Raw genomic sequence first — 27,787 nt, forward strand, 5'->3', positions numbered from 1 at the left:
CATTTGCAACATAGTAAACATGGGATCACTTGCCGCAATAAAAGTAGTTTCCTTGTGCTTTTCAATAGGAGTCTTTATTCCCTCCTCAGTGTCGCCTATCAAATTGGACCTTTCGATGGTTATTTGAAGTAGTCTTGATAATCTTGATGTATTATCCTTGTTGTCATAGGGAACTCCAAGAGCCTCAAGGTAATTCTTGATTTCGTCACGATCTAAATCACCAATATTTTCTTTAGTGAGGGCAAGGGCTTCCTCCCGAAGTTCTGCAACTATAGGCATTGTAGTGGTAGGGTTATTCTTTCTGCTTGTAGATATCTTCCTTTATACTCACTGCGCCATGTGTTAACTTAATTCAGGAGCCAAATAAATATCGATGATAACGAATCAACTATTTATTCCTGAATGGATTTATTTATAATACGAAGTGTTACCTTCACGGCTGACAAATAACGACTCCCCTTATAAGAAAAGGCGGGAGGCAAAAACCATTACAGTAGACAGATGTAAACAACATAACAGTGGTAATTATCATATGTAAACAACTGGTCGTTGGACCATACAACTGTTGAACGACAATCATAACAAAATGTAGATAGAACTCTAGTATACTGTACTTCAGTTCCCATACTAACAAACCTTCCGTTATTTATGTGGATGACTCCCTCTTAGGAGGGTGGCAAGCTCTACTACTGGCTTAGTCATTGACCCGGGTTTACCTAGTACAGTATTAGATATTAGACTGTAATCGAGGGAAATCTTGCCACCTCGCTTATCAACACAAGTGATTATGATAGAGGCCAGAGCAATTAAAGTAAATGTGAGAGATATAAGAACGTTAAGGTAAGAATGTTCCTAGTTTAAATAGGAACCCTACAAAGACGTTTCCCAAGGCCTCCAGGAGGCATTGGGGAGGTGTAAAATTATACAAAAATAAACTATACTTGGTTACACAGGGGAAGTGGTTATTACCTGCAGAGGTTGAAGCCAGCTTGCAAAGGGACTCCACGTTGCTGTTCCCCAAAGGAGGGGAAGATGATGAAAGTATTAGAGCCAGACATACTTTCATTCATCCCAATCTTACTCCGGGTAGTCAATGCCTTCAACCTTCTGCTACTTATCCAACAAGGAGCCTGAGGTATTATTAAACCACTAGTTGTGTCAACACCACAGGAGCGATAGAGAAAATGTATCGAGACTTCTGTGGGTCACGTCTTGTAGGTAGGGTAAGGTGAAGATCAGACACGCTTCCACACCACCAATGGCACGGTTTGTGTCAAAAAGGTGCTTCATGAAAAGGCATGGATGGATTCTGCCCTAAAACGCTATGATCTCTGGGTCACCTCTATGAGCAGGAGAGGGATTCCGTGACTGGTATAAGACCTCTGTCCCCGCCACGAACGAGATCCTTACAACCTCCTCTGACCTTCCTAGGGTTAACGAAGCGTGCTGAACCTAAGGAGTAGGCTCTTTCAGTGTATAACTTGTGACCATGAGCGTGTAGCTTGTAATTGTGAGCGTTTAGCTCATAGTCATAAGTATTTAGCTCACAATCATGAGCATCAGCTCGTAATTTATTGTCTGGCTTATGCCCGTTATTTTGAGCGTCTGTCTTGTGATTGTTGAGCTTATAGCTCTTGATCTTGAGCTTTTAGTTCTTGATCGAGAGTGTCTAGCCCAGGGTATGGGCGTATAGCTCATGATCATGAGCATCTAGCTAGCAATCGCGAGCGTCACGTTCGTGATCATGAGAGTGTAGCTTGCGATCTTAATCATAAGACACTCGTGATCGTGATCATGAGATCCTCGCTTGTGACCGTGAGTGTGTAACACGATCATGAGCATGAGCGAGTAGTTCATGACCATGAACATGTAGTTCACAATCCAATCGTCTAGCTCGTGATCATGAGCGTGTAGCCCAGGATACAGGCTTATAACACGTGACCGTGAGTAGCTCGCGACCGTGATCACGGGACTGTACCACAAGATGCTTGTGATCGTGATCTCGAGTGTCATCACAGCGATCTTGGTCATGAGTGTCTCGCTCGTGCGTGACCGTGAGCGAGTAACTCTCGATTGTGAGCGTGAGTGTCTAGCTTGTGACCGTTATCACGAGTGTCTAGCTCGTGATTGTAATCATGAGTGTCGTGCTTGAGCGTGTAACTCACAATTGTGAGTGCGAGCATCTCGTTCATGATCACTTGTGTCTAGCTCGTGACCAACAGATGCTCGTGATCGTGATCACAAGCATCGCGCTCGTGGTCAGGAGTGTATCACTCATGACCATGAGTGTATAAGTCCCGCTAGTGAGCATGTGCGTCTTCGCGGGCGTCTCGCTCGCGATCATGTGAGCGTCCTCAAGGGTTGTGTAGAGACTGGTGTCGCAATCGTGGTCATGAGCGAGACATGAGCGCAAGTGTGTTACTCACGCTCATGACGCTCGCGATCACGTGACTAGCTCGTGACTGTGAGCATCCTCAAGGGTTGTGTAGAGACTAGAGTCACAACGACTGCAAGAGTAACTCACGATCGTGCGTGTAGCACAACCTGGGTGTCTAGCTCATGATCGTGAGCGTACTCAAGGGTTGTGAAGAGACTCTCCCTTGGAAGGGGAATTTCTCACACCTGGAGGTGAACCTCCGAGCAGTACTGTTTCCCTTCAACGAGCTCTATCTCAAATTGAAGGTTAAAGTGTTGCTTGAGAAAAAGCTAAGGCTTATTTTTATTAGGTTTTTCCCGAAAGGATTACCCGAACAGGAATCCTGCCGGAGTAATCCCCCGAAGGGATAACTGAACAGGTGTTCGTCTTCAAGAAGAAGAATATCGAGATCATGACAGCCTACGATCTCTGTGGCGATCATTGATTGTCAAAAACGACACCCATCAGATTGTCGCGACCGACATCATGACCGACTAGGAAGACGAGGTGATAGGTCTCACCCCTGCGATCATTGAACAGAATAAATTCTGAACTTATCATTGGATTGTCGCGAACATCCTTACCGACCAGGAAGAAGAGGTGATGAGTCTCGCCCCTGTGATGAGAGAGAGAGAGAGAGAGAGAGAGAGAGAGAGAGAGAGAGAGAGAGAGAGAGAGAGAGAGAGAGAGAGAATGCAGATCGTTGGGAGACGACGAGATCAGCAGGAGGTGAGAAGACTCGTCGTCAGCCGGAGTCGATGGAAGGATGAATGGGAGGCATACCTCGTAGACAGCTAAGACGTCAGCTGCAGCTACAGCCACTGACTTCACACTCTGATGTCTATATAAGCTGAAGAAGAAACAGAGAATTTAAAAATAAATCCCCTCCAGGAAGAAAGAAAAAAACCAACCCGCAGATGGGAGAGGTTACCCCAAGAGGAGTTGTCAGCGCAGAGAATTCCTTCCGATAAACTCACGGAGACAAACCTCAGACATCTGAAAACTGCCAAATTACTCTGTAATGGAGTGTCAGGTTAATAACACAGTCACATCTGTAAAGAAAAAGTGAGCGCAAAGCAATAATGTAGTGATAAATGTCTAAGCCTTGAAGGGAGAGAACGGAGACGTCCGCTTTCTACCAGTCAAAAGTAAAAAGTAATGTAGCTCACAGCTGTGAGAGTATATATGGCTGGCTGGGTATCAGGTGGTTAGACAGGGTTGCCACCTCACATTTTAAATCTAAAGGCTGCCTTCCAGCTCTGCCGAAAGTGTATCCACATAAATAGCGGAATGTTTGTTAGTATGGAAACAAACTTCTCTTAGGTTGCTTTAATACATTTTAATAAATAAATCTGACTGCCTCTACATTTCTTAATGTATTATCATCATTAATACTACTAACCAAGCTACAACCTAGGTTGGAAAAACAGAATGCTATGATCCCTAGGGTTCCAACAGGGAATGAAGCCCACTAAGGAGAGGGAATAGAAAATAAACTATACTTAAGTAATGAACACAAACATTATATTAGATCACTCAAAAGAAAGTTAATGTCATCGTGGGAACAAATACATTAAATAGAACTAATACACAGAAGGTCCTCAACTTACAAACTTAATAGGTTCCAAGATGATGATGTTTAGTCAAATTTTGGTACATTTTGCCCTAGGGTAGACCTAACCTGAATCCAATGCCTATGATTTCCAGCTACAAAAGTCAACAAACTGTCGGGTTTCCTATGAAATATATATCAGGTTATTACAAATGTTGTTTTGCTTACTGTATTAAATGATATTATATTGTTTTATTGTAGTATTTCTATATCTTTGTTATTTTCAGTTGGATTTGTGCGTGTATCACCAAAAGTTTTATAAGTTGGGGATCTTCTATACGTCCCTAATTATACACGATATCTTCGTATAGTCGTTCCGGGGGTTGGAACCCTGTGATACCCGACGGTAATTCTCTAGTAATATCAATCGCAGAAATATTATACAGTAGAAAGTTGCCGGAGGGAACTTCCATCAGGACGACATGGCTCGAGCCCAAAAAAGTTTTTTACGACTGTACTCAAGTAAGCTAAATGCAGAGAGCAAGGAAACACGAGATAGAATAGGCGACTTAAATTTGCATTTCTCTTTGTTTACACTTGTGAAATGAAGATAATCAACTAAAAAGAAAACTGTACCAGCATGCATATTTAAAAGTTCATTACTTACTAGTTATATCATAAACAACAACAGCAACAGTAGAATCACGAATATAAGATGGAATGAGGCTTCGGAATCTTTCTTGGCCGGCTGTGTCCCAAAGCTGCAGCCTCACCTGAAATATAAGTTTTATAAAATTACAAACTTGAAATTTTAAAATCAATCCAGCAATTAATTCTTTAGCTAAAATCTAACATTAACATTTAGATGGAAAAGTATACAAATAAATAAATTATTTCTTAGTAAAAGGTGCAGTCTAAAGGGGATTATGGATAATATATTCTATAGTAAATTAAATTCCTTAGATGAAAAGATTCACCTTCTCTTCAAATATTTTCAGTTCTTTTGTCTTTCTTTCAATAATCTCACAGAAGGAGAGGGAGACCAAAGCGAAGGTGGATGGACTGTATCAAGGATGACCTTCGATCAAAGGGATTAACTGGTGATGAAGTGTGGGACAGAGGTAGATGGAGAAAGCTGGCCAGAAACATCGACCCCACATAGAGGTGGGAAAAGATGCAGACAAAGAAGAAGCAGAAGATGAAAAGATTCACCTTTGGACTTTTGAGATAGGACCTGTGTGTACAATAAGCAATAAAGAAAGCTTTTAACTTTTTTTTTAAAGGTATTCCGTGATTCAGAAATAAATGTAGTACTTCATGATGCATATACTGTACACCAAATAGTCTATTTTTTCCACATTCTCCTCTGTCCTCATATACCTGGCAACACTGAGATTTCCAAACAATTCTTCTTCACTCAAGGGGTAACTACTGCACTGTAGTTGTTCTGTGGCTACTTTCTTCTTGGTAAGGGTAGATGAGAGACTTTAGCTATGGTAAGCAGCTCTTCTAGGAGGACACTCCAAAATCAAACCATTGTTCTCTAGTCTTGGGTAGTGCCATAGCCTCTATACTATTTGCAAAAGGTACTGATTGTGATTAGTTTTAAGATGACTAACCAAATTTGTTCAACCAACTCAATATTGGATCAAATAAGTAGCTTGGAACTTTTGAAACTAACAACGCAACGGTAGTTCATCTGGACAAAACAGAAAACTAAGAAAATTAACAGAAAGGGATAACCTTAACAGTGGATTGTCAAATTCAGATAACTCCAAGTGGTATAGTACTCCTGTATGTGCAAAGTCAAATGTGCGCAACAGAGTGGTGGATGATATATTCATTTAACCCTTTTATCCCCAGGCTATTTGGAACTTACTAACCCTTAACCTCCAGGCGTTTTTTTTTTAAGCACATTTTGCAATATATATTTTTTAAATTACTCTAACAGCATTAATTTTTGCCATAGAGAGGTTAGGTTGGTCTCATTCCTTTGGAAAATACCTGAAGTTTCTCAAAGTTATAAAAAATATGCAAAAAAAAAAAAATGTAAATAGCAGTTTTTGCAAGGACGTACCAGTACGTCCATGGGAGTAAAGGGATGAGTTTTGTGAAACGTGCCAGTACGTCCATTGGGGGTAAAAGGGTTAAAACGTTACACTATGGTTTTGCCATAACATTCAAGAGCATTATCAGTAGTTTGAGAGTTCTTTCATTCATAGTCCTATATCAAATAAAAATTTTCCTTTTAAAAAAATTACCTATGCTATTAATAAGTCATATCTTAAAAAAAAAGTTTAATCATACCACAAAGCACATTTCAAGAATTAGAAGGCTGGCCCAAAAGATCCGTTTTTCAACGAGTGATGAAAATCTACGGCAAGCAAGAAACTGGACAACTATGTACAAAGCGAGAACAATTTAAGGTATGAAGTAATACAGCTAAGACTGTAAAGATGCTCTAAAAAAATATACAATACAGTATCATCATGGTTTACTGTAAGCCACTGAACATGGATCATACAATGAAGTTCGCATTGGATTAACTGCATCTCAGAACATCATTTCATGTCAGCAGTATTTGTTACAAATTTTCCTTTACAAAGCTAGATTTAAAATCAAATTCAATCCAATCTCCTGTAATGCACACTTCCTGCCTTTATTTTCATTTGGTCTAGGGCTCTATCTATGCCATTTATCCTCGTTTGTCTGGGCCTTCTTAGAGGTCCTTATTTCTCCTCGGTTTATCTGGGCCTTCTTAGAGGTCCTTATTTCTCCTCGGTTTATCTGGGCCTTCTTAGAGGTCCTTATTTCTCCTCGGTTTACCTGGGCCTTCTTAGAGGTCCTTATTTCTCCTTGGTTTATCTGGGCCTTCCTGAAGGTCTTTGTTTCTCTTTGGTTTGTCTGAGCCTTCTTAGAGGTCCTTATTTCTCCTTGGTTTATCTGGGCCTTCCTGAAGGTCCTTGTTTCTCTTTGGTTTGTCTGAGCCTTCTTAGAGGTCCTTATTTCTTCACGATTTATCTAGGCCTTCCTGAAGGTCCTTGTTTCTCTTTGGTTTGTCTGAGCCTTCTTAGAGGTCCTTATTTCTCCTTGGTTTATCTGGGCCTTCCTGAAGGTCCTTGTTTCTCCTTGGTTTATCTGGGCCTTCCTGAAGGTCCTTGTTTCTCCTTGGTTTATCTGGGCCTTCCTGAAGGTCCTTGTTTCTCCTCAGTTTATCTGGGCCTTCTTAGAGCTCCTTATTTCTCCTCGGTTTATCAGGCCCTTCCTGAAGGTCCTTGTTTCTCCTCGGTTTATCTGGGCCTTCTTAGAGGTCCTTATTCCTCCTCGGTTTATCTGGGCCTTCTTAGAGGTCCTTATTTCTCCTCGGTTTATCTGGGCCTTCTTAGAGGTCCTTATTTCTCCTCGGTTTATCTGGGCCTTCCTGAAGGTCCTTGTTTCTCCTCGGTTTATCTGAGCCTTCTTAGAGGTCCTTATTTCTCCTCGGTTTATCTGGGCCTTCCTGAAGGTCCTTGTTTCTCCTCGGTTTATCTGGGCCTTCCTGAAGGTCCTTGTTTCTCTTTGGTTTGTCTGGGCCTTTTTAGAGGTCTTTGTCCTATTTCCATATCTACTACTCTAAGAGACCCCTCATCGACTGTTATTGCTGGCCAAAGCCATTTTCCCCTTTCTAAATTTTAAAATTTTCCAGCTTTTGAACAATTAATCTGTGAAACTTCATTTTGCAATACCAGAGTTCGGCAGCTGGACCCGTGACTGGGCTGGCCTATTGAGGACACCGCAGCCCACCCCACATGGGGAGGCCCCTAGAAAAGGTGGGGTAAACATCGGACACGGCAAACCCGTCTGGTCAGCTCACCGCGGCTGGCGGACATCCCACTAATGCGGTCGAAATAACAAGAAAAAAATATTAACCTTAGGTGCGTGGAATATCCGCACCCTCCAAGACGTGACGAACACCAACCGCCCGGAACGACGTACAGCACTCGTCTGCAAGGAGCTAGCCCGCTTCAATGTTGATGTGGCGGCTCTTAGCGAGACCAGACTACCCGAAGAGGGCAACATCAGGGAAGCTGGAACAGGCTACACCATCTTCTGGAAAGGCAAGGCCCTAGAGGAGCCTCGCATCCACGGTGTCGGCTTCGCCATCCGTTCCCAGCTAGTGCAGCAGCACAACCTCGCTCCCAAGGCCATCAGTGAGCGCCTGATGACTGTCCGCATCCCCATCACGCGGAACAGACATCTCACCCTGATCTCTGTCTACACCCCGACTATGACCTCAACTGATGATAACAAAGCTGCCTTCTACACCCAGCTCGACCGCACCATCCAGGCAGTGCCCGCCAATGACAAGCTCGTTGTGCTTGGCGACTTTAATGCCCGAGTAGGCAAAGACCATCGCCTGTGGGAGGGAATCATCGGCTGCCATGGCATTGGAAATTGCAACGCCAATGGCCAACTCCTACTGGGTCTGTGTGCAGAACACCAACTTGTGGTAACCAACACCATCTTCCAGTTACCAAAGCGACAAAAGACCACATGGAGACACCCACGGTCTAAACACTGGCACACCCTGGACTACGTCCTGACCAGAGCCAGAGACCGAGGAGACGTCCGCATCACCCGATCCATGCCCGGAGCGGACGACTGCTGGACGGACCACAGACTCCTCATCTCCCGACTCTCCGTGACGACCCTACCCCAGAAGGGCACCTGACAGCGTACCACACCAACGCTTTGATTGTAGTAAGCTCCGCAACCCACAGGTGGCACAGAACTACAAGGAGGCCTGCAAACAATACCTCGCAGACCCTGTGGGTCAGGCCACTGTCGAGCACCACTGGACCACCCTCAGAAACGCCATGGCCCGTGCCACGGAGGAAACACTAGGCTACACCACCAAGAAACGGCAGGATTGGTTTGATGAGAATGATGCTACCATCTCTCTTCTCATTGAAACCAAACGACAAGCACGCCTGACTTTGGAAAACCAACCAACAGCAGCTAACAAATGTGCTCACAAGGTGGCTGAAGCTGGTTGCCAAAGAGGTATCCGTGAAGCCCAGAACACCTGGTGGCAAAGAAAAGCTGGAGAAATACAGAGTTTCGCTGACCAACGTGACCTGCGCAGCTTCTATGCAGCAACAAAAGAAATATTCGGTCCCACACGGTCATCAGTGGGCAGCCTGAAGGACGCGGATGGGGCCACGACCATCACCGACAGCGAGGGCATCCTGGCCAGGTGGAGGTCTCACTTTGAGAACCTCCTCAATGACCAAGCAGACACCCCAGACGATCTCCAGCGAATGACCCCGCAGCATCCCGTCCGTCACTGGATGGCACTACCACCCTCCATCCATGACTTCAACAAGGCCCTGCAGCGCATGAAGCCCGGCAAAGCCCCAGGGCCAGACAACATCCCGTTGGAGCTCCTCACTCACGGTGGCCCCGGCTTGAGGAACCGTTTGATGCTCCTTATACTGAAAATATGGGAGACCAAGACCCCCCCCAGTGACTTCCGCGATGCAAACATCATTACCATCTTCAAGAAGGGAGACAAGGAGAACTGTAACAACTACCGGGGAATATCACTACTAAGCATCGCGAGTAAGATTTTCGCTCGGATTCTCCTTGACCGCCTCCTTATTCTCGCAGAAGACGTCCTGCCAGAGTCCCAGTGCGGCTTTCGACCTTCCCGCGGGACCATAGACATGATCTTCTGTGCGCGACAACTACAAGAGAAGAGCCTCGAACAACATCAGCCCATAATGTTCATCTTCTGGGATTTGAAAAAGGCCTTCGACAAAGTACCTCGACCTGCCATGTGGGCTGTCCTCAAAAGATATGGCTGCCCACCCGATTTTGTCAAGCTGGTGCGTGCCCTCCATGACGGAATGGTTGGGAGAGTCTGCCACCAGAACTCTCTTTCAGACCCATTCCCCATCAACGGCGGCCTGAAGCAGGGCTGTGTTCTGGCCCCGACGTGTTTCTCGCTATACACCGCAGCAATGCTCAACGAGATTCTCCCAGACACACTCTCAGTCGACCTACGTTTCCGCATGGATGGAGGCGCTTTCAACCTTGCTAGACTCCGCGCCAGAACCAAGACCACCTTGTGTGCAGTGCAAGAACTGCAGTATGCTGACGACAATGCCACCCCAGGTCAGACGGCAGAGGACCTGCAGTCGTTAGCTGATGCATACAACTCTGCCTACGAACGTTTTGGGATGCAAGTCAACTCAGACAAAACCAAGACCCTCGTCCAACATCCACCAGGACTGATGCTCCCCAACTTCAATACCACAGTGAATGACCAACCGTTAGAACAGGTGGACCAGTTCTCCTACCTAGGGAGCATCCTAACATCAGCTCCCACAAGCAAAAAGGACGTGGAGAACAGGATCAGGGCAGCCCACTCCGCCTTTGGCCGACTCAACTGATCAGGGCAGCCCACTCCGCCTTTGGCCGACTCAACTGCCGCGTATTTAACAACCACGCACTGACAATGACCACCAAAATAATGGTGTTCAGGGCAGTAGTCCTCTCCACGCTCCTGTATGCATGTGAAACATGGACGCTATATAGAAACGATCTTAAAAACCTAGAACGCTTCCAACAAATGAAACTGAGACAGATCTTGAAAATCCCCTGGGAGAGCCACACCACCAACATTGAAGTCTTAGAACGTGCCTCGCTGACCAGCGTGGAGGCCACCATCATCCACCACCGCCTCCGCTGGATAGGACACGTGCATAGGATGGATCCATCTAGGCTCCCAAAGAAAATATTCTACGGAGAACTGACCCAGGGCACCAGACCACGAGGAGCCCCAAAAATGCGCTATAAAGACCAACTAAAGCGCACCCTGGCTCTAACTGACATCGATCCTTCCTCATGGGAAGAAACAGCCAGGGACAGGAAAACCTGGAGGAGTACAGTACACCATGGCACCGTGGACTTCGAGGAGAGGAGGAGACAAAATGAGGAGGCTAGGAGGAGAAGAAGGAGAGAGCGATTAGAACAGCCCCGCTCACCACCTACCCTCCCTTGTGAACACTGTCCGCGACTCTTCCACCACAGGCTAGGACTTAACAGCCACATCAGGCATAAGCACCCACCCCACAGATAGGAGGCTGATGGCTAACGACAGAACCCAATACTCGGACACGAGTGGGCGCCGACGATCGATAATTTTTTCTATACACAAAAATGACAAAACTTGGCTTATTGTATCAACGCCCATTAAGGTCTGTCTTTTAAGAGTATGGCCCTCCTCTTTATATTACCAATCTTTCATACTATTTATACCTTGTAATCATGGACATTTCTTATTACACTTGCTGACATGATGGATACATAGAATCAAGTTTGCCTCCTATACCTAGCCCTGTGACCACTTGTCAGTCAACACTTATCCTTGACCAATATCTACTCTTAATTTCCTTGGATTGATTTTCAATTCCCTCCACTTTATTTCACCCTTCAATATTACAAACATTTCTGATTATGCCTTAAACTCCAGAGTATCTACACAGCCAGTAAAAGTTCCTGAAGCTTCTCTTTCTGTACATTTTAACCTACTGTACTGCATTAGAGTAAACTTGAAAATAGTGTTGATCCTTGACATACATTTCCTTTAATCACAAACTCTCAAAATATACCTGCCTCAATCTTTTCTCTAGATCATGTATACAGTCATGTAACATCACTAGTTTAACATAATCTACCTGTACTGTGTCCATTTAATCTACTGTACTTTGCTTGTTTCTTGGTCCTTCATCAGAAGTCTTTTCCAGATTAGAATACGAGTTATAAACTCTTCCTTTTCACATGGTTTTGTATTTCTCTATGTGCCTCATTATAAAAGACTGCCCTTTATGTCATCTCTTCTAGCCTATGATGATTGTTATTTCAATCAGCCAGTCTTTCAGCACTCAATACTCTATACTCCTAATAAACAAATTAATCCATTATTGTTACTTTACACTGTTATATTATAATAGGCTTCTGCAGAGTATAATATTCTATCCTGAGAATATTAGTTTTTAATATTTATTTTTTATATAATCACAACTAGGAAAAAACAAACTTAGCAAACTATCTTTTCATGATATAAAAGAAAAATGCTCTAAGGAAACAATTCAAAATTTTTTATTATCATGGAACCAAGATTTCTGGGTCGACCTGTGGCGCCGGGTGAAAAGTCCTTCTTATATATCTTTTATGATAAAACCTTCCAATTATACCAGAGAAAGAAAAAAGCATGGAATGCTGAGGTTACTACCCTCGCGCGAGCACCTTTTGGGTGTCGTGTATAAAGCAAAGGCGCGTGAAAACCACTATTCACAGGTTGTCTTCCATTTAGTTAATTCCTTCGCCAAAGGGATGGGCCGATACAAAGGTCCTAGCCAACCACCAGCGCCACGACGCGAGCGCCATCTGAACATCATCCTTCTTTTGGAATCTTAAGTGTTGATTTTGTTTATGGTGCTCTCAGTCTTTTTTTGTCAATCGTGGATTTATTTTGTCATGTCCGAAGCTCCATCTTCACACATTCCAATGTTAAGTACCATAGTTTGTTTTGACAGTTTTTTATTGTACCGGGCTGTTGTTTTTATATCCAGTATAGTCTGTTTTATTATTCCCGTCTGGCCTTTCATGGCGGCCATTGTTTGTTCACTTGTTTGGGAATTCATCTTTGTCTGCCCGTTTAGTACTCTGTCACTTAGGTTCTTGGTTAAGTCCCTGGCTTTATGCCTTTAGAACCGTTATTAATTTTTTGTGAATTTTTGCTCATGGTACGTTTTGCTAGCAGTCCAGCCTACGAATGATATAGCGATCTAGCTTTGTATTTGTTTAGTACCAGCCCCACCGAGGCGTTCGTCACTCGACTGTGCTATTTATTTTAAGTTTTGGCAGATGCTATTCTTCGATCGTAGTGTTATATGGATGTACATTTTTATTTTATACGTTTATAATAGTGTTGTGTGATTTTTAGTCCTGTTTTTGTGTCCAAGAGAGCGAGAGATTGGGGTCCCCGTTTTCTGTTCGCAGTCACGAGTTACCCCTTTCTCTCGTTTTCTTTCTTAGCTCTGGTGGTTGAGCGGATTTCCCGTTTTCCGTTTTGTGCGTTCAACGGGTTCTCCCTCCCTCACCTCTCCCCCTCTGGGTGGATGATAACTTACGAGTTATTTATTTTTCGTGACTTTTCAATTGTTAGCGTTATTTTGGTCCGTGTTTCGTCCTCTCCCCGTTACGGCTCGGGAGTAGTTTATGAACGTTTTCCACTCCGCCTTGAGTTCTACTCCGGCTTGAGGGATTCTCAATGACTTTCATTCTATGGTTATAGTTATATATTGTTTACTGCATGGGACGGGCTTCATATTGTTTAGATACGACCCTCCGGTGGCCCTTACTGCGGTCTCAGGCCACGGCCATATCCACAATAGCCATTGTTATTACAATTGTGTTTTTATTCACAATAATTATTCAGGACCTTTCTTCTCCCTCCGGCCTCACCGGAGTTTGTAAATACGCTTTGCTATGATCTAAGCCTTAGCCTTTAGCTGCGGCTTGGCTTTTATATCTTCACAATTGAATTATTAGCCACAATTGAATTATTCAGGGTATCTCCTTATCCTCCGGCGTCACCGGAGGTCGCCCATACACTTCACACTTATATTTACCTTGCCTTTGACTAAGGCGGCATTATTCAGGACATCTCATTACGCTCCGGCTTCACCGGAGGTTGCCCATACACTTAACACTTATATTTGCCTTGCCTTTAGCTAAGGCTGGTGTTTATATTTATTTTAAGGGCATGTCACTGCTTCCCCGACCCTCGCAGGTCGGCAGATTGCTTTAAGTTATTTATCCTTATGTCATTAACAGACATTAGGTAAATTACAAATATACAAACATTTGGATATTATAGTGCCAATAATGGTATTGGGCGAATAGCGATTTAAACGTTTAGCGATTTAGTCTGTTAGTTTGTACTCGCCCCAGGAAGGCTCGATTTAGACTATATCCTTATTTATTGGTTACGTTGTCGTTATTCTTCGTTCTTGGTTATTACAATGACTAAAAATGAAAAAGAAAAAGGAAAAAAAAAAAAAAGAAAAAAAAAAAAAATAAATAAAATAAAATAAAAGCAATCAGTTTTTTACTTTCCTTATATTATTGTGTGATGTTAGCTTTTATTATGTAACCTTGAGAGTGAGAGCATAGGGTGCTCGTTTATTAGCTCGAGTAAGGGAGGTGATTTTCCCGTTCTCCGTTTTTATACGTTCACGAGTTATTTAGGCCTCCTCTTATTATCAGAGTTGATGATAGTACGTTTAATGTTATACACGTTTTATTGATGTGGTTACTGTTAATATAGCTAACACTATTAGTAGGAACGTTGGTGTATGAGTCATTAATTGGGTTCGTTTTATACCGACACCCTTAGCTCCGCCTTGAGTTATGCTTAGCTCCGCCTTGAGTTATACGCCGCTATAATGGATACTCATTGGGTGAGAACTAGTCAGATATTTGGAGTGCAACGGTGAAATCCGGCACTCAGACTCCGGCTGAGGCCTTTTGCACACGAACCTTTGTCATGTTTGATCTCAATTACACCTTTCCGGCCCCTTTTTTCATCGAATCTCCGGCTTCGCTGGAGATAACTCAAACATTCATTGAGGTTAATGTTATCGTACCGGTGACGGTCACGATCTCACGGGGACTGGCCTTTGCTACCGGATCTCCCATACAAACAGAGATCAAGCAGACGTCCAGAACCGGAGTTAACAATGTGATACCGATGAGGATTTCACAGTTTCATTATTACGGTCCCTTTTTCATCGAATCTCCGGCTTCACTGGAGATAACACAGACATTCAGTTTTAGAGAATGTTATCGTACCGATGAGGATCACGTTTTCACGATACCGGACCTTTGTCACTGGTTCTCCGGTACAAACAGAGATCAATCAGACGATCAGAATCAGGGTATGAACCCTTTTTTCATGAATAATCACAATATCGTCATTACGATCCTTTTCATCGAATCTCCGGCTTAACCGGATATCGTACAGGCGATCAGCATTGAGATTAATATTAGATTTCCTCTGGTTCACGTTGTCACTATGACGGACCTTTGTTTGTACCGGGGATGGTTACCGGAGCTCCGGTACAGTCAGAGATCACTCAGACCATGGGTGGCCAATCCTTTGTTTTACCTGTAAAGGGAAGGATTTAACAAAAAAAAAAAAAAAAAAAAAAAATTATTTATGAATGTAACTATGCCTATATTTATGCATGTATTTAATTCTAACTATGTATAAATATGGATAAATATCCATACAACATCGTGTTCAAATAGAATTAAATTAATTATGCCTATATTTATGCATATTCAATCCTAACTATGTCTAAATATGGCTAAATATCCATACAACATAGTGTTCAAATAGAAATACATTAATTATGCCTATATTTATGCATAGTCAATTCTAACTATGTCTAGATATGGATAAATATCCATACAACATAGTGTTCATATAGAAATAAATTTCCACCCAGTGGCGAATGCGCCAACAGTGTCACATTTCATGAATACAAGTGTCGCACTATACCCCAGAAGATAGTACATTTAATGACTTTTCTTTAAAATTGCTTTTTAAGAGTTATACAGCTGATCCCAGCCTGTGAATAGGATCGCTAACCAAAGTTCAAGGAACATCCAGACTTATGTCCCCTTTGTGTTACAGAAGGTTCGCCTGCATGGTTCCCATCAGGATGATGATGATTCTCTCTGGCCTGCAAGAGAGGCTCTCCGCCCTTGGGTATCGAGGTTGGGAAGGAATGCTCCATCTAGAGGTCCCTATCTCCTCGGAGTGTCCTCTCTAAGGTTGGACGACGACCCCATGGACGGGCAGGTAGGTGGGGATGAGTTTTGAGCCTTCAGCTTTGCAATTACCTACGTCACCGACCTAGGACCCTTAAAGGATCCTGATGTTCATGTTACCCTGCATAAACTGTGACGGCTAAAAGCAACACATTCTAGGGAAAACCAAGGGGCTATGACGCAGCTCTAAGGTATGGTGGTGAGTCAGTGCCGTTCAGGAACTCGGATATAGGTGGTACCATAAATCTGGAGGGCATAGACGTCCTCCCTCTGGGGGACCTAGATTTTACTCCCAGGTACTAGAATTCCCATTCAACGGATTCGTTCGATTGAAAGAGATTGCCTTGGTTAGCTTAGACAAGGTACCGAAGGTAACGGTATTATTTCCTAAAGGGCAGGCCCAATCTGTCTGGACCAGGATGATGTCAGCCTGGGGGGTACGATAATTCCAGGCTCTGCCCTTCCAGTTCGACCTACACGTTTGTTGGTCTGATCGGGTCAGTTGTGGGAAATACGTTCTGTCTGAGACCTCTATCAGACAGGAATCGATAGTCGGTTTCCCACTCGTCATCACAGGCTTCCTCTGGTTCGACGCTTTTGTATCTGACTCCCCATCATCAGGTGGTCTACCTCACTGATTCCCCAGGTACACAGCCCAACCCCGTTGGGATGTTTTGCCTGCATACAGCCCTAGATCCGAACCCTCAGGCTCCTTTCATGGACACCAGAGAGGAAGCTACAGGAGTAGAAGACAGTCCCGCCATCAAGGCGGACCTAGGAAAAAGGGGGCTCGGAGAAGGGAAGGACCTAGATTCACTCCCTCACAACGCGGGGGTCCCGGTAGAGGGAAGACTTTACCACTTTCGTGACCATTGGACTCGGTCTGTGGGATCATAGCATAATCTCTAACGGTTTGAGATGAAAATGGCCTCAAGGTCCTCCTCCTCCGCCAGTGACCTTCTCCCAGAAATCCACTCCCGTCCTGAAGTGTACACCACAGGGTTACTCAAGAAAAAGCAATCAAACGACTATCTCTCAGGTACGGACCTTACTTCCCCGTGGGACCGTCACCACCTCTGTCGATCTTAACGACCGCTATTAGCTTGCGCCTATAGCTCGAAACTTCTCTTCTTATCTGGGTTTCCACCTAAGCAGGAAAGCCTTTGTGTTCAAGACATGCCCTTTGGCCTCAACATTGATCCCAGGATATTCACGAAACTGGGAGAGGCAGTGTTAGAACAACTCAGGAACCAAGAGATACAGATCATTGCTTATCTGGCCGGTTGGCTCATTTGGGCCCGGCCGGCCATAGAAGGCAACAGAGCTACGAAGGAATTACTTCGATTGCTCGACAACCTGTGATTTCGAGTCAATCTCCATAAGTCTCGCCTGCGACCATCAGGCCACTTAGAATGGTTAGCCATTCAGTGGGACCTTTCGAAGCACACGTTGTCTCTCCCTTCCAAAAGTAAGAGGAATAGGTTCCAAGATCAAGAATTTCTCAAGCACAAACAAGTGTCCAAAGAGCCTAGAAAGTATCCTCGGCCTTTTCCAATTCACTTCAGTAACAGATCTCCTAATAAAAGCCAAACTCAAGACATCAATCGATTTTGGAGAAAGAGAGCTACAGTACCTATAAGAAGACAAGGTCTCGAAGATCCCCTCTGTCTGGGAAATGAGACTACGCCCATGGTCCGAACCGAAGAACCTCTCCAAAGCGGTTCCTCTACAATTCCCACCTCCGCAAGTGACATTCCATTCAGCCGTGTCTTTAAGTGGATGGGGGGATTTCTCCGAACATCAGATGTTTCAGGTTCTTGGTCACTAGCCATGAAACAGTCCCATATCAATGTTCTCGAAGCCATGGCAGTGTTCTTGACCCTGAAGAGAGACTCTCCTCCGAGGTCGACCCACATCAGAGTAGTGTCAGACAGCACAGACGAGGTACACTACAGAAACAGGGGAGGATCCAAGTCACCCAACCTGAATCAGATCCTGGTCACTTTCTTCGCCTGGGCAACAGAAAAGAACTGGTTCCTGTCAGCACCTCACCTAGCGGGAGGCCAGGATGTGAGAACGGGCTCACTATCCAGGACGAGTCCCCTGGAGTCAGAATTTCATTCCGGTGGATACTCAGGCTCGTTCCAGACATCCAGGTAGATCTATTCACATCTCAGATCAATCACAAACTTCCTTGTTATGTGACCCCAATCCTGGACCCTCGGGCTCATGCCATGGACGCATTACCCCGGGATTGGAACCATTAGGGGAAGATTTCCCTATCTCTCCCAGTGAATCTTCTAAAAACTTTTACACCGACTGCGCTCCTTCCGGGGCGCAGTGGCTTTAGTACCGCCTCACTGCCCAAGAACAGTTGGTTTCCTCTCCTCCTCGAGTGGAAACTCCGTCCCATCCGGATCCCGTTCCTCAAACTGACCCGAGTATTCCAAACTCACTGTGTCAGATTACTCAAGGATGGCCAAAACCCTAACTTTGTAGACTACAGGAAGTTGGCAGCTCGTAGAGACGCGAACATTGAACCGGAAAACGATTTCTTCATCGAATCAGACAAAAGGGACTCGACAATTCGCCAATATGATTCGGCCGTTAACCCCCAAAATAGGTGGTCCCCTTGGAAAGTTATTCCTCTTCTCCAAGATACTTCTCTATGTCCGGTCACCACTCTCAGGGCCTTTTTAGCCACGACTGCTACCCGATCGTCTGGCCCCTTGTTTATCAGAGAACAAGGAGGTACCATTCCCATACGTGGTATTAGGCTATAGATCCTATACTTCATTTAACAAGCCAATCCGGGATCATTTCCCCCAGAAGATGGACTTTGATGACCTTATAAAGTTCACGGGTTGGGAATCTCCTATGATCTTCAAACGCCACTATCTAATGAACTTACAGGCTCTTAAATACCCAACAGTTGCAGCTGGGAGCCTTATCTCTCCCCAGTGATCTTTTGTTCTTCCTTTCATCCATCTCTTTTCTTCTCCCTCCTACCCGCGACTCGCACCACGACGCCGTTTCCTTGGTGGTTTGTTAGCCCTAAGTTTATTACATATTAGGTTATGTTTGTAACTATTATTGATTACCGTTGTTATAGGGTTGGGATATTCTTAGCCATGTCAGTTTTGTAGCATGTTTCCTCTGATACTGGGAGGCTTCCCTGTTATCATGTTTGTTTACCTTAATTATTTATGATTTTCTTTATATGGTGTTGTTTCTCTCCCCTCATTAATTTAGTTGTTATTGTTGGGCTTGGAAGGCATTCTCTGGTACATTTTCACCCGGCGCCACAGGTCGACCCAGAAAAGGGATTTTGACGAAGGAAAATTCTATTTCTGGGGAGAGACCTGTGGCGCCCGGTGAAACCCTTCCCCTTTATTTTACACGATCCCACCCTTTCCTTTCCAAGCCGTCATGACCATTACAGAAGGATGTTGTTCAGATGGCGCTCGCGTCGTGGCGCTGGTGGTTGGCTAGGACCTTTGTATCGGCCCATCCCTTTGGCGAAGGAATTAACTAAATGGAAGACAACCTGTGAATAGTGGTTTTCACGCGCCTTTGCTTTATACACGACACCCAAAAGGTGCTCGCGCGAGGGTAGTAACCTCAGCATTCCATGCTTTTTTCTTTCTCTGGTATAATTGGAAGGTTTTATCAGAAAAGATATATAAGAAGGACTTTTCACCGGGCGCCACAGGTCTCTCCCCAGAAATAGATTTTTCCTTCGTCAAAATCCCTTTTATAATCATCCTCTATAAACATAGAAGACTTAATGCCTTCCTATATAGTACTGTAAAAGTTTACAGCATGTGTTACAGAAAATGGGGAAAAATATTTCATTATCTTCACAAAACAAGTTTGTTAAGCCATTCAAATCACAACTCCGCGAACAAATTTAGTTTTATTTCTTTTCACAAATGGATATTCTATTAAATAAGAGCTTGATAGTCAAGTCAATGGCCTACAGCTTATTTCTTGGCTTAATTATGTATGTCAACCGCTTGCAGAATTTTTCCTTGCTTATTCATGTATGTTAATCATATATAACTAGAGGGGCATTCAGTAGAGCGCAGACCTCCGCTGCGGCAGCTTATTTCTCGACCTTGATCTTGACTTTGACCTAAACATGTATCAATTGGCATGGATTTTCTCAACTCAAATATGAAACAAATTTGAAGTCTCTGTGATAACAATGTCCAAACTTATAGTTGATTATGTGAATTGGACATTTTCCTTGACGTTGACCTTTGACCTTGATCTACCAAAACATTTCCAGCTTTTTACATAAATGCTAAGCCCTGTAAGTTTCATTACTCTACAAATTCAGATTTTATGCCTGATGGTTTATCAAGAGGTTGTCTTTTCCTTAGCTAATTCTTTTTCTTCTCAAAACCATCCTTACTGTTCTCCCTTTAGTTTTAGTGGCTATCCTGGATGGTATTTAGCCTTGCATGGTGTATCGGCTCCTCCATGTTGACCAGTTGTTCAGACTTTTTCTATAGTCTATGGGTTTGATCAATCACTTTATTTATATTTCTGTACATATTGATTTTGTTATTCTTGTTAATTTAGTTTTTAAATACAGTATGATGTATCTTTTTCATTACCAATAATTCTTTTACTGTCTGGAGAGCAAAACCCAGGACCAGTGCAGCCTTGATTTTGTCAATGTCATCTACTGTATTGCAATATTCATGGTCTTCATGCAAATATTAAAGACCTTAAAGTTGCATCCAGAGAGCAGGATATTCTTTTGTGCTCAGACACTTTTTCTAATATGAGGCACTCATCTGCACTCCTTATAGCTGGTTTTCAGAAGCCAATAATTTTGACCATCCCTAGGGCAAGGGGATTGGGGAGATCAAAGCAAAGGTGGGTAGAGTGTATCAAGGATGACCTTTGATCAAAGGGATTAACCGGTGATAAGGTGTGGGACAGAGGTAGATGGAGAAAGCTGACCAGAAACATCGACCCCACATAGAAGTGGGAAAAGATGTAGACAAAGAAGAAGAAGAAGGGCAAGGGGAATGGTGGTGTATATTAGGACTGAGTACCCCGCTTTTCATAAGTCCTACTATGAAAGTGGATGTCATGAGATTCAGTTAATAAAAGTTTGTGGCAAGCTTAACAACTACTTGTGCTTGATCTACCGGAATCCAGACATGGATGATTCTATCTTTCATTGTCTTCTTACCATTATGGGTAAGATATAAGATGGTGATAGAAAGGCCTCTTTTGTCGTTGTTGGCGATTTCAATGCTCACCATACGGAGCGGTTAAATTCTGTTTCTCCTACTGATCGTCATGGCTTAAGAGCTTTAAACTTTGCTTGTGAATCAGGCTGTGAGCAAATCATAAGTGAAGCTACTCACAGTCGGGTAACTGCTTGGACATTGTGTAACTCCCCTGGCGTTACAACAAGTAAGGTTGGTTCTCACTTTGGGACATCTGATCATGACTTTATTTTATTAGTAGTGAACACCTGACCAGCCTGTCCCTGATGTTTCATACTCGTGTACGATTTATATGAAATCTCATGTAGACTGGAATAGGATTTTGCATGATCATTTGGGCTTGAATTGGTCACAATTGTATAGTAGTGTTGATCCTGTTGTCCCTTTGAATGAGACTTTAGTCAACATAATTGATAGGTGTATCCCTTCTTGTGTACTAAGTACCAAATGAAGGAAAAACCATGGTTCAATGATAATTGTAGACCTGCTTATTCGGAGAAGCAGGAGGCCTAACATCTTTGGAAGGGTAACAGGTCAGATTTGACCTGGAATAACTATACTCAGATTAGAGCTTTTGCTCAGAGTTTATGCTTCAACTGAAAAGCAATACCATTTAATCACAAGACAAACACTTTCTGGTACAACCAAGGAGCCTAAGTGATGGACTACCGTTAAATCTGCACTCTTTGGTGTAGATGCAACAATTCCTCCTTTACTTAAACCAGATGGCTCTGTCACTCACAGTCTAAAGGAAAAGGCAACCCTTTAGGCTGATGTGTTTGACAGTACGCAGAGTAATGAGAAATTCGAACTTCTTCATTTCTGTTTTCCCGAGGCTAAACTAAATAGTTTAGCTTTTTGATCTAGTGAAATTAAAGCTCTGTTGATGGACCTTGATGTTTATGGAGGTGTAGACCTAAATGGTATTTTTCCTTTGTTTTTTTTTTTTGAAGATTACAGATTTCTTAGCTCCAAAGTTATCTTATCTTGTGCAAGTTAGCAAGAAGAGCAGCTTTCAGCATTTGTTGGAAAAGTGGTAATGCTACTCCACTATGTAAATATGTTTGTGGTAGCTCAAGTCAAACTGATTACCGCCCAATTTCCATAACTCATGAAGATAATCATCTGTTCCCTAGTTTGCAATTTGGTTTTCGTAAAGGCCTTGGACCATGTGATGCCCTTCTTACAATCTCCAATTCTGTACAGAAATCCCTTGATTGTGGTTAGGAAGTTCATATGATTGGCTTTTATTTTAGTGCTGCCTTTGACAGTGTTAATCATGAGGCCCTTCTTTTAAAACTTAAACAGATGGGAATGGGTGGGTCATTTCTCAGCACCATTATTCAATTTCTAAGAACTATATTGCAAAGAGGAGTTGTTGATGCGCACCATAGTGAGTTCAGGAATGTGATATCTGGTGTTCCTCGGGGTAGTGTTCTTGGCCCATTACTTTTCATACTATATACACATGGCATGTGGTTTGGCCTAGAAAACAAGCTTGTTGCACATGCTGATGATGCTACTCTCTTTGCATCAATTCCATATCCTAAATGTAGATCTAGGGTTGCTGAATCCCTTAATAGAGATCTAGCTAAAATTAGTGCATGGTGCAAATTATGGGGTATGAAGTTGAATCCTAACAAAACTCAAAGTATGATTGTAAGTAGGTCAAGGACAGTGGCTCCCCAACAACCGGATCTCAGCATAGATAATGTTTCTTTAACTCTGACTCTATTAAAATTTTAGGTGTGATTCTTGACAGCAAATTCACTTTTGAGAAACACATTAGGTCTGTGTCTTCTTCAATTGCTAAAATAATTGGCTTATTAAGAAAGTCTTTTAAGATTTTTGGGGATCAATCTATTCTGAAGAAGTGTTTCAATTCTTTCACTCTACCTTGTTTTGAGTATTGTTCTCCTGTCTGGTCTTCAGCTGCTGATTTTCATCTTAATTTGTTGAACTGGAACTTATGGTCTATTAAATCTTTTATTCCCGATCTAGATCTAAATCTCTGGCACTGCCATTCAATTAATTCATTATGCAAGTTGCATTAGATTTTTTTTTAAAATTCTGAACCTCTTTTACATTCAGATCTTCCAGTACAGTTCCATCATGTTTGTAATATTAAGCATGCAGATAATTCTAATAGTCAGGCCTTCTCCATCATGAGATTCAATACTACACCGTATTCTGGAAGTTTTATTCCAGCTGTGACCAAGTTGTAGAATGATCTTCCTAATCTGGTAGTTGAATCAGTGGAACTTCAAAAGTTCCAACGTGCAGCAAATGTTTTTATGTTGAACAGACTGACATGAGTCTTTCTATAGTTTTTACTGTATATGAAGTATCTATTTTAATGTTGTTATTGTTTTTAAAATATTTTATTTTAAATGTTCATTACTTCTTATATCGTTTATTGACATCCTCATTTCCTTTTCTCACTGGGCTATGAGCTTATAGCATCTCACTTTCCAAATGGGGTTGTAGCTTAGCTAGTAATAATAATAATAATAATAATAGTAATAATAATAATAATAATAATAACTAAAATTGTCGCCAAGAAGCTGTTCACTAATAAACAAACCCACAAACAGGGGGTAGAACATAACCTCCTTCCAACTTCGTTGGCGGAGGTAATAACCTCAGTGTTGTATTCCCGTACGATTAAATAACAGCTTGAACAACACAATACTTTGTAGGAAGGTACTGTCCATGCCAGGGCCAGTTTTTCTCACTAGACTGGTTAAACTGCATTTTAGAGGTGGATCTGCCTGTTCAACCCTAGTGGCTAGGCAAATGGCTCCAGAAATTCTGGTTCCTTTATCATATGTTTGGTCAAAATAATGTACATATTTATTTTAGTTTAGCAAAATTGTTCCCACATTTACTTAGGCATCAACATATAACTGAAAAAAAAAAACACCGTAACACTGGAAGTCAAGATTAATTAATATATAAAAATTTCCCTACAAATTAATAATATTGAACTAGAATATCACAATTGGCACTCTGCAGATGTCTATATACAAAACACTCATGAAAGTAGATATATAACATTTGCTAAAAATTATATCTTGTATACATAACGCTAAACAAGTTGTAAGGTGGTGTATCTCTTAAAACTTGATAAAAAAACAATCTCATCCATTTTTACCGAATGATAATATTTACGGATATCTCAGATTTTGAAGATATGGATCATATGAGAATTTTCAATGCAAAAATACAAGCCAAACATCCCCTTGATCACATTCTGGTAGCCTGGTGGATTATGTCACACGCAAATCGTGGGTCGGAAGTTCGAGCCACGCTCGAAGCTCAAGAGTGTTTTCACTATAGTGTTCATAATCTCAAAGACCCTGTCTGGCCGACCTTCTCTAAGTAGGTCCTGATCTCGCCGTTCCTGTAATCTAGGGATGGGGGTTTGAGAGAGCCTATTGGTCTATCTGCCGAGTCAGCAGGAGCCATGTTTCCACCAAAACCAATGTCACAGCAGGAAATGCAGCCATCAGTCAATTTTAAAATAGTTTGTATTGCTCAAATGTAAACAAAATAATGCGCTTAAGCACATGATGTTTTAAGGGCTATTTAGGAGATTAGAATTTCATATGAGTTATCTTTAGGGTATAGGGAATTGTATATAGCCCCTTTTTAAGTTTTTTTTTTTCTTGAATGGATGGGAAAAGAAATATTTAAGCCTAAATACTCACCGTTCTGTCCTCCAAATACATTGTTTTGGAGAGGAAATCTATACCGATGGTCGCCTGCAAAGAGAAAATTACATCAATTAAATAATGCAAAGATAAAAAATATTTGGCAATTTTGTAGAAGAAAGAGCATACAGTATTGTAAAATCTTGTTCTACTTAATATTAACTAAAAAAAAACAAGAATGTATTCCTTGACTTAATCAATATCAAAGAAAATCTTATTTGGTTTACATTAAAAGAAAAACTAGAGAAAGCAGTATAAACCTGAATTAATTCTTATACTTAAAAATACTGAAACTATTTACTCCTTACAATGATTACCTTTTCTCTCATCATACATGAAGTATATCAATAAAAAAATGAAACTTTATATTTTATAAAACATAAGACTAAGGGTATATATTTCACAATGTTTAATATCTCATATTAATGACAGTGGGGGAATATACATTACTTACCCTTATCTCTGCCATTACACTATTATGATTATTACAATTACTATTATCATCATCACCTATCTGTTTTAGACAGATGAAAATATTGCAACCGTTGATAGAGGTGGAATCAGAAAGCAAAGTATTGCAAAGGAATTAGTCTGATAAAAGGGTTACAATAAAAAAAAAAACAATGTGTGGGGGTCGGAAGTCAGAAATAAAAATTGAATATTGCCATGTTATAAGTCAACCAATACTGGCTTAAAAATCTGAAAATACATGAACCTTAACACTGTTTCAAAATACCATCAAAACAGTAAGGTCATAGCTCATAACTAACAGGGTCGAAAGATTTTAACAATGAGGTCAAAGAGATAAAAGCTGTGCAACGTTTTAATGGGACATCTTAAGCTAATGACGTTCTCTATAAATAATGTTCAACGACAATTAAAATAGCCTTTACGATCGGATTCTTCATGATGCTAGCAAACTGCGACGTGGGTGTATAATATGTAGATCTTGGGTATGGTTAGTAAGACTTTTGTAATGTTATGCTACCTACCAGTAAGCTACAAGGGGTGAAATACTGTATAATACTATATATATATATATATATATATATATATATATATATATATATATATATATATATATATATATATATATATATATATATATATATTATATATATATATATAATATTCAGAATTTTGGTAATACATAAAATAAGGAAAACCATAGTAATAATCCCTCTCTCTCTCTCTCTCTCTCTCTCTCTCTCTCTCTGTTCGAAGATTTTTTTTGATGAAATGAAGTTCTATCTGGTAAAAAAATCATGTCTCATCAGAGAGAGAGAGAGAGAGAGAGAGAGAGAGAGAGAGACTAAAAATTGTCTCGAGGAGGTCGTTTGACAGCCCCTAATGATGGTGTAGCAGGGGTCACAGGGATGTCCCTACTACTGCTGGCCCTGCAGAGGCACTGAAGAATGGCAGAGCACATCGGGATGAGAAGGAATATTCTTTTTAAAACCCAAACAGAGAGATAGGACGAGAGTAACTGACATGTTATGATACACACAATAATTGGTGGTAAAATTTCAATCTCAGAATTAAATATTGAAATGACCCTTGAAAGCCTACTTAAAATCCTAAAATTACCTTAAAATCCTTAAATTACCGTAGAATTCTAAAATCCTTAAATTACCTTAAAATCCTTAAATCACCGTAGAATTCTAAAATTACCTTAAAATCCTTAAATTACTGTAGAATTCTAAAATCCTTAAAATCCTTAAATCACCGTAGAATTCTAAAATTACCTTAAAATCCTTAAATTACTGTAGAATTCTAAAATCCTTAAATTACCTTAAAATCCTTAAATCACCGTAGAATTCTAAAATTACCTTAAAATCCTTAAATTAACATAGAATTCTAAAATTACCTTCTAAAATCCTTAAATTACCTTAAAATCCTTAAATTACCTTAAAATCCTTAAATTACCATAGAATTCTAAAATTACCTTAAAATCCTTAAATTACCATAGAATTCTAAAATTACCTTAAAATCCTTGAATTACCGTAGAATTGTAAAATTACCTTAAAATCCTTAAAATACCACAAAATCCTAAAATTGCCTCAAAATTCTAAACTTGCATCAAAATCCTAAAATTGCTTTAAAACCCTAAGGTTATCTTCTAATCTCAGTTACCTTTAAATTATAAAATTATATTCAAATCCTAATATCAAATTCAAATTCTAAAATTACCTTCAAATTCTAGAATTAAATTGAAATCCTAAAATTAAATTGAAACCCTAAAATCAAATTAAAATCATAAAATCAAGTTTAATATTCAAAATATAGAATGCACCTTACATTAAATTCAAAAATTCAAAATGGATCAAATCCCAAATTTAAAAAACAAAAAATCCATTATAACCCGATAAAAAAAAATTGCATGAAATATTGAATTCCCAAATCCAAAATGTAATGAACCCATAATAAATTAAGTTGGCATTGAACACCAATTCAAAAAATTCAAATTGAAATTCCAAACATTCAAATTGCATCTATTCCCAAATTATAAAATTAAAAAAATCAAAATTACATCGAATACCAAATTCTCAGATCCAAATTGTATCAAACTTCAAATTCATATTTCTAAATTGTACTGAACATCAAATTCAAACATTTTAATTGCAATGTAACCAAGAATTGAAGAGAAATTGCACCAAATCCAAAATAGAAAAAAAAATGCATTGAACACCCAATTAAAAAATAAAATTCATTGAACGCCAGATAAAGAAATAAAATCTACTGAACTAAAAATTGGAAAAAATAAAATTCATTGAACTCCAGATAAAGAAATAAAATTCATTGAACCAAAACAACTGAAAAATAAAATTAATTGAACCTCAAAGAAAAAAATAAAATTCATTGAACCCAAAATAAAAAAATAATTGAACCCAAAATAGGAAAAATAAAATAAAATAAAAGCAACTGAATCCCAAATAATAAAATCCAAATGGTAAGTAGAAAATCATTCCAA

At 41.0% G+C, this 27,787-nt stretch overlaps 1 protein-coding gene across 2 annotated transcripts in view; it reads right to left on the bottom strand.

Moving 5' to 3' along the window:
* Rab6 (RAS oncogene family member Rab6) overlaps nucleotides 1-27,787 on the bottom strand; it is a 90,350-nt gene that overhangs the window by 31,192 nt on the left and 31,371 nt on the right. For both annotated transcript variants that reach the window (XM_068359988.1, XM_068359987.1), the window contains exons 3-4: nucleotides 24,814-24,867; nucleotides 4,636-4,741 (exon numbers count right to left, since the gene is read on the bottom strand). In XM_068359988.1, the coding sequence (XP_068216089.1) occupies nucleotides 4,636-4,741; nucleotides 24,814-24,867 (160 nt within the window). The remainder of the gene's footprint in view (nucleotides 1-4,635; nucleotides 4,742-24,813; nucleotides 24,868-27,787) is intronic.

This window comes from Palaemon carinicauda, chromosome 36 (genome assembly GCF_036898095.1).
Source record: "Palaemon carinicauda isolate YSFRI2023 chromosome 36, ASM3689809v2, whole genome shotgun sequence".
NCBI classification, from domain to species: domain Eukaryota; kingdom Metazoa; phylum Arthropoda; class Malacostraca; order Decapoda; family Palaemonidae; genus Palaemon; species Palaemon carinicauda.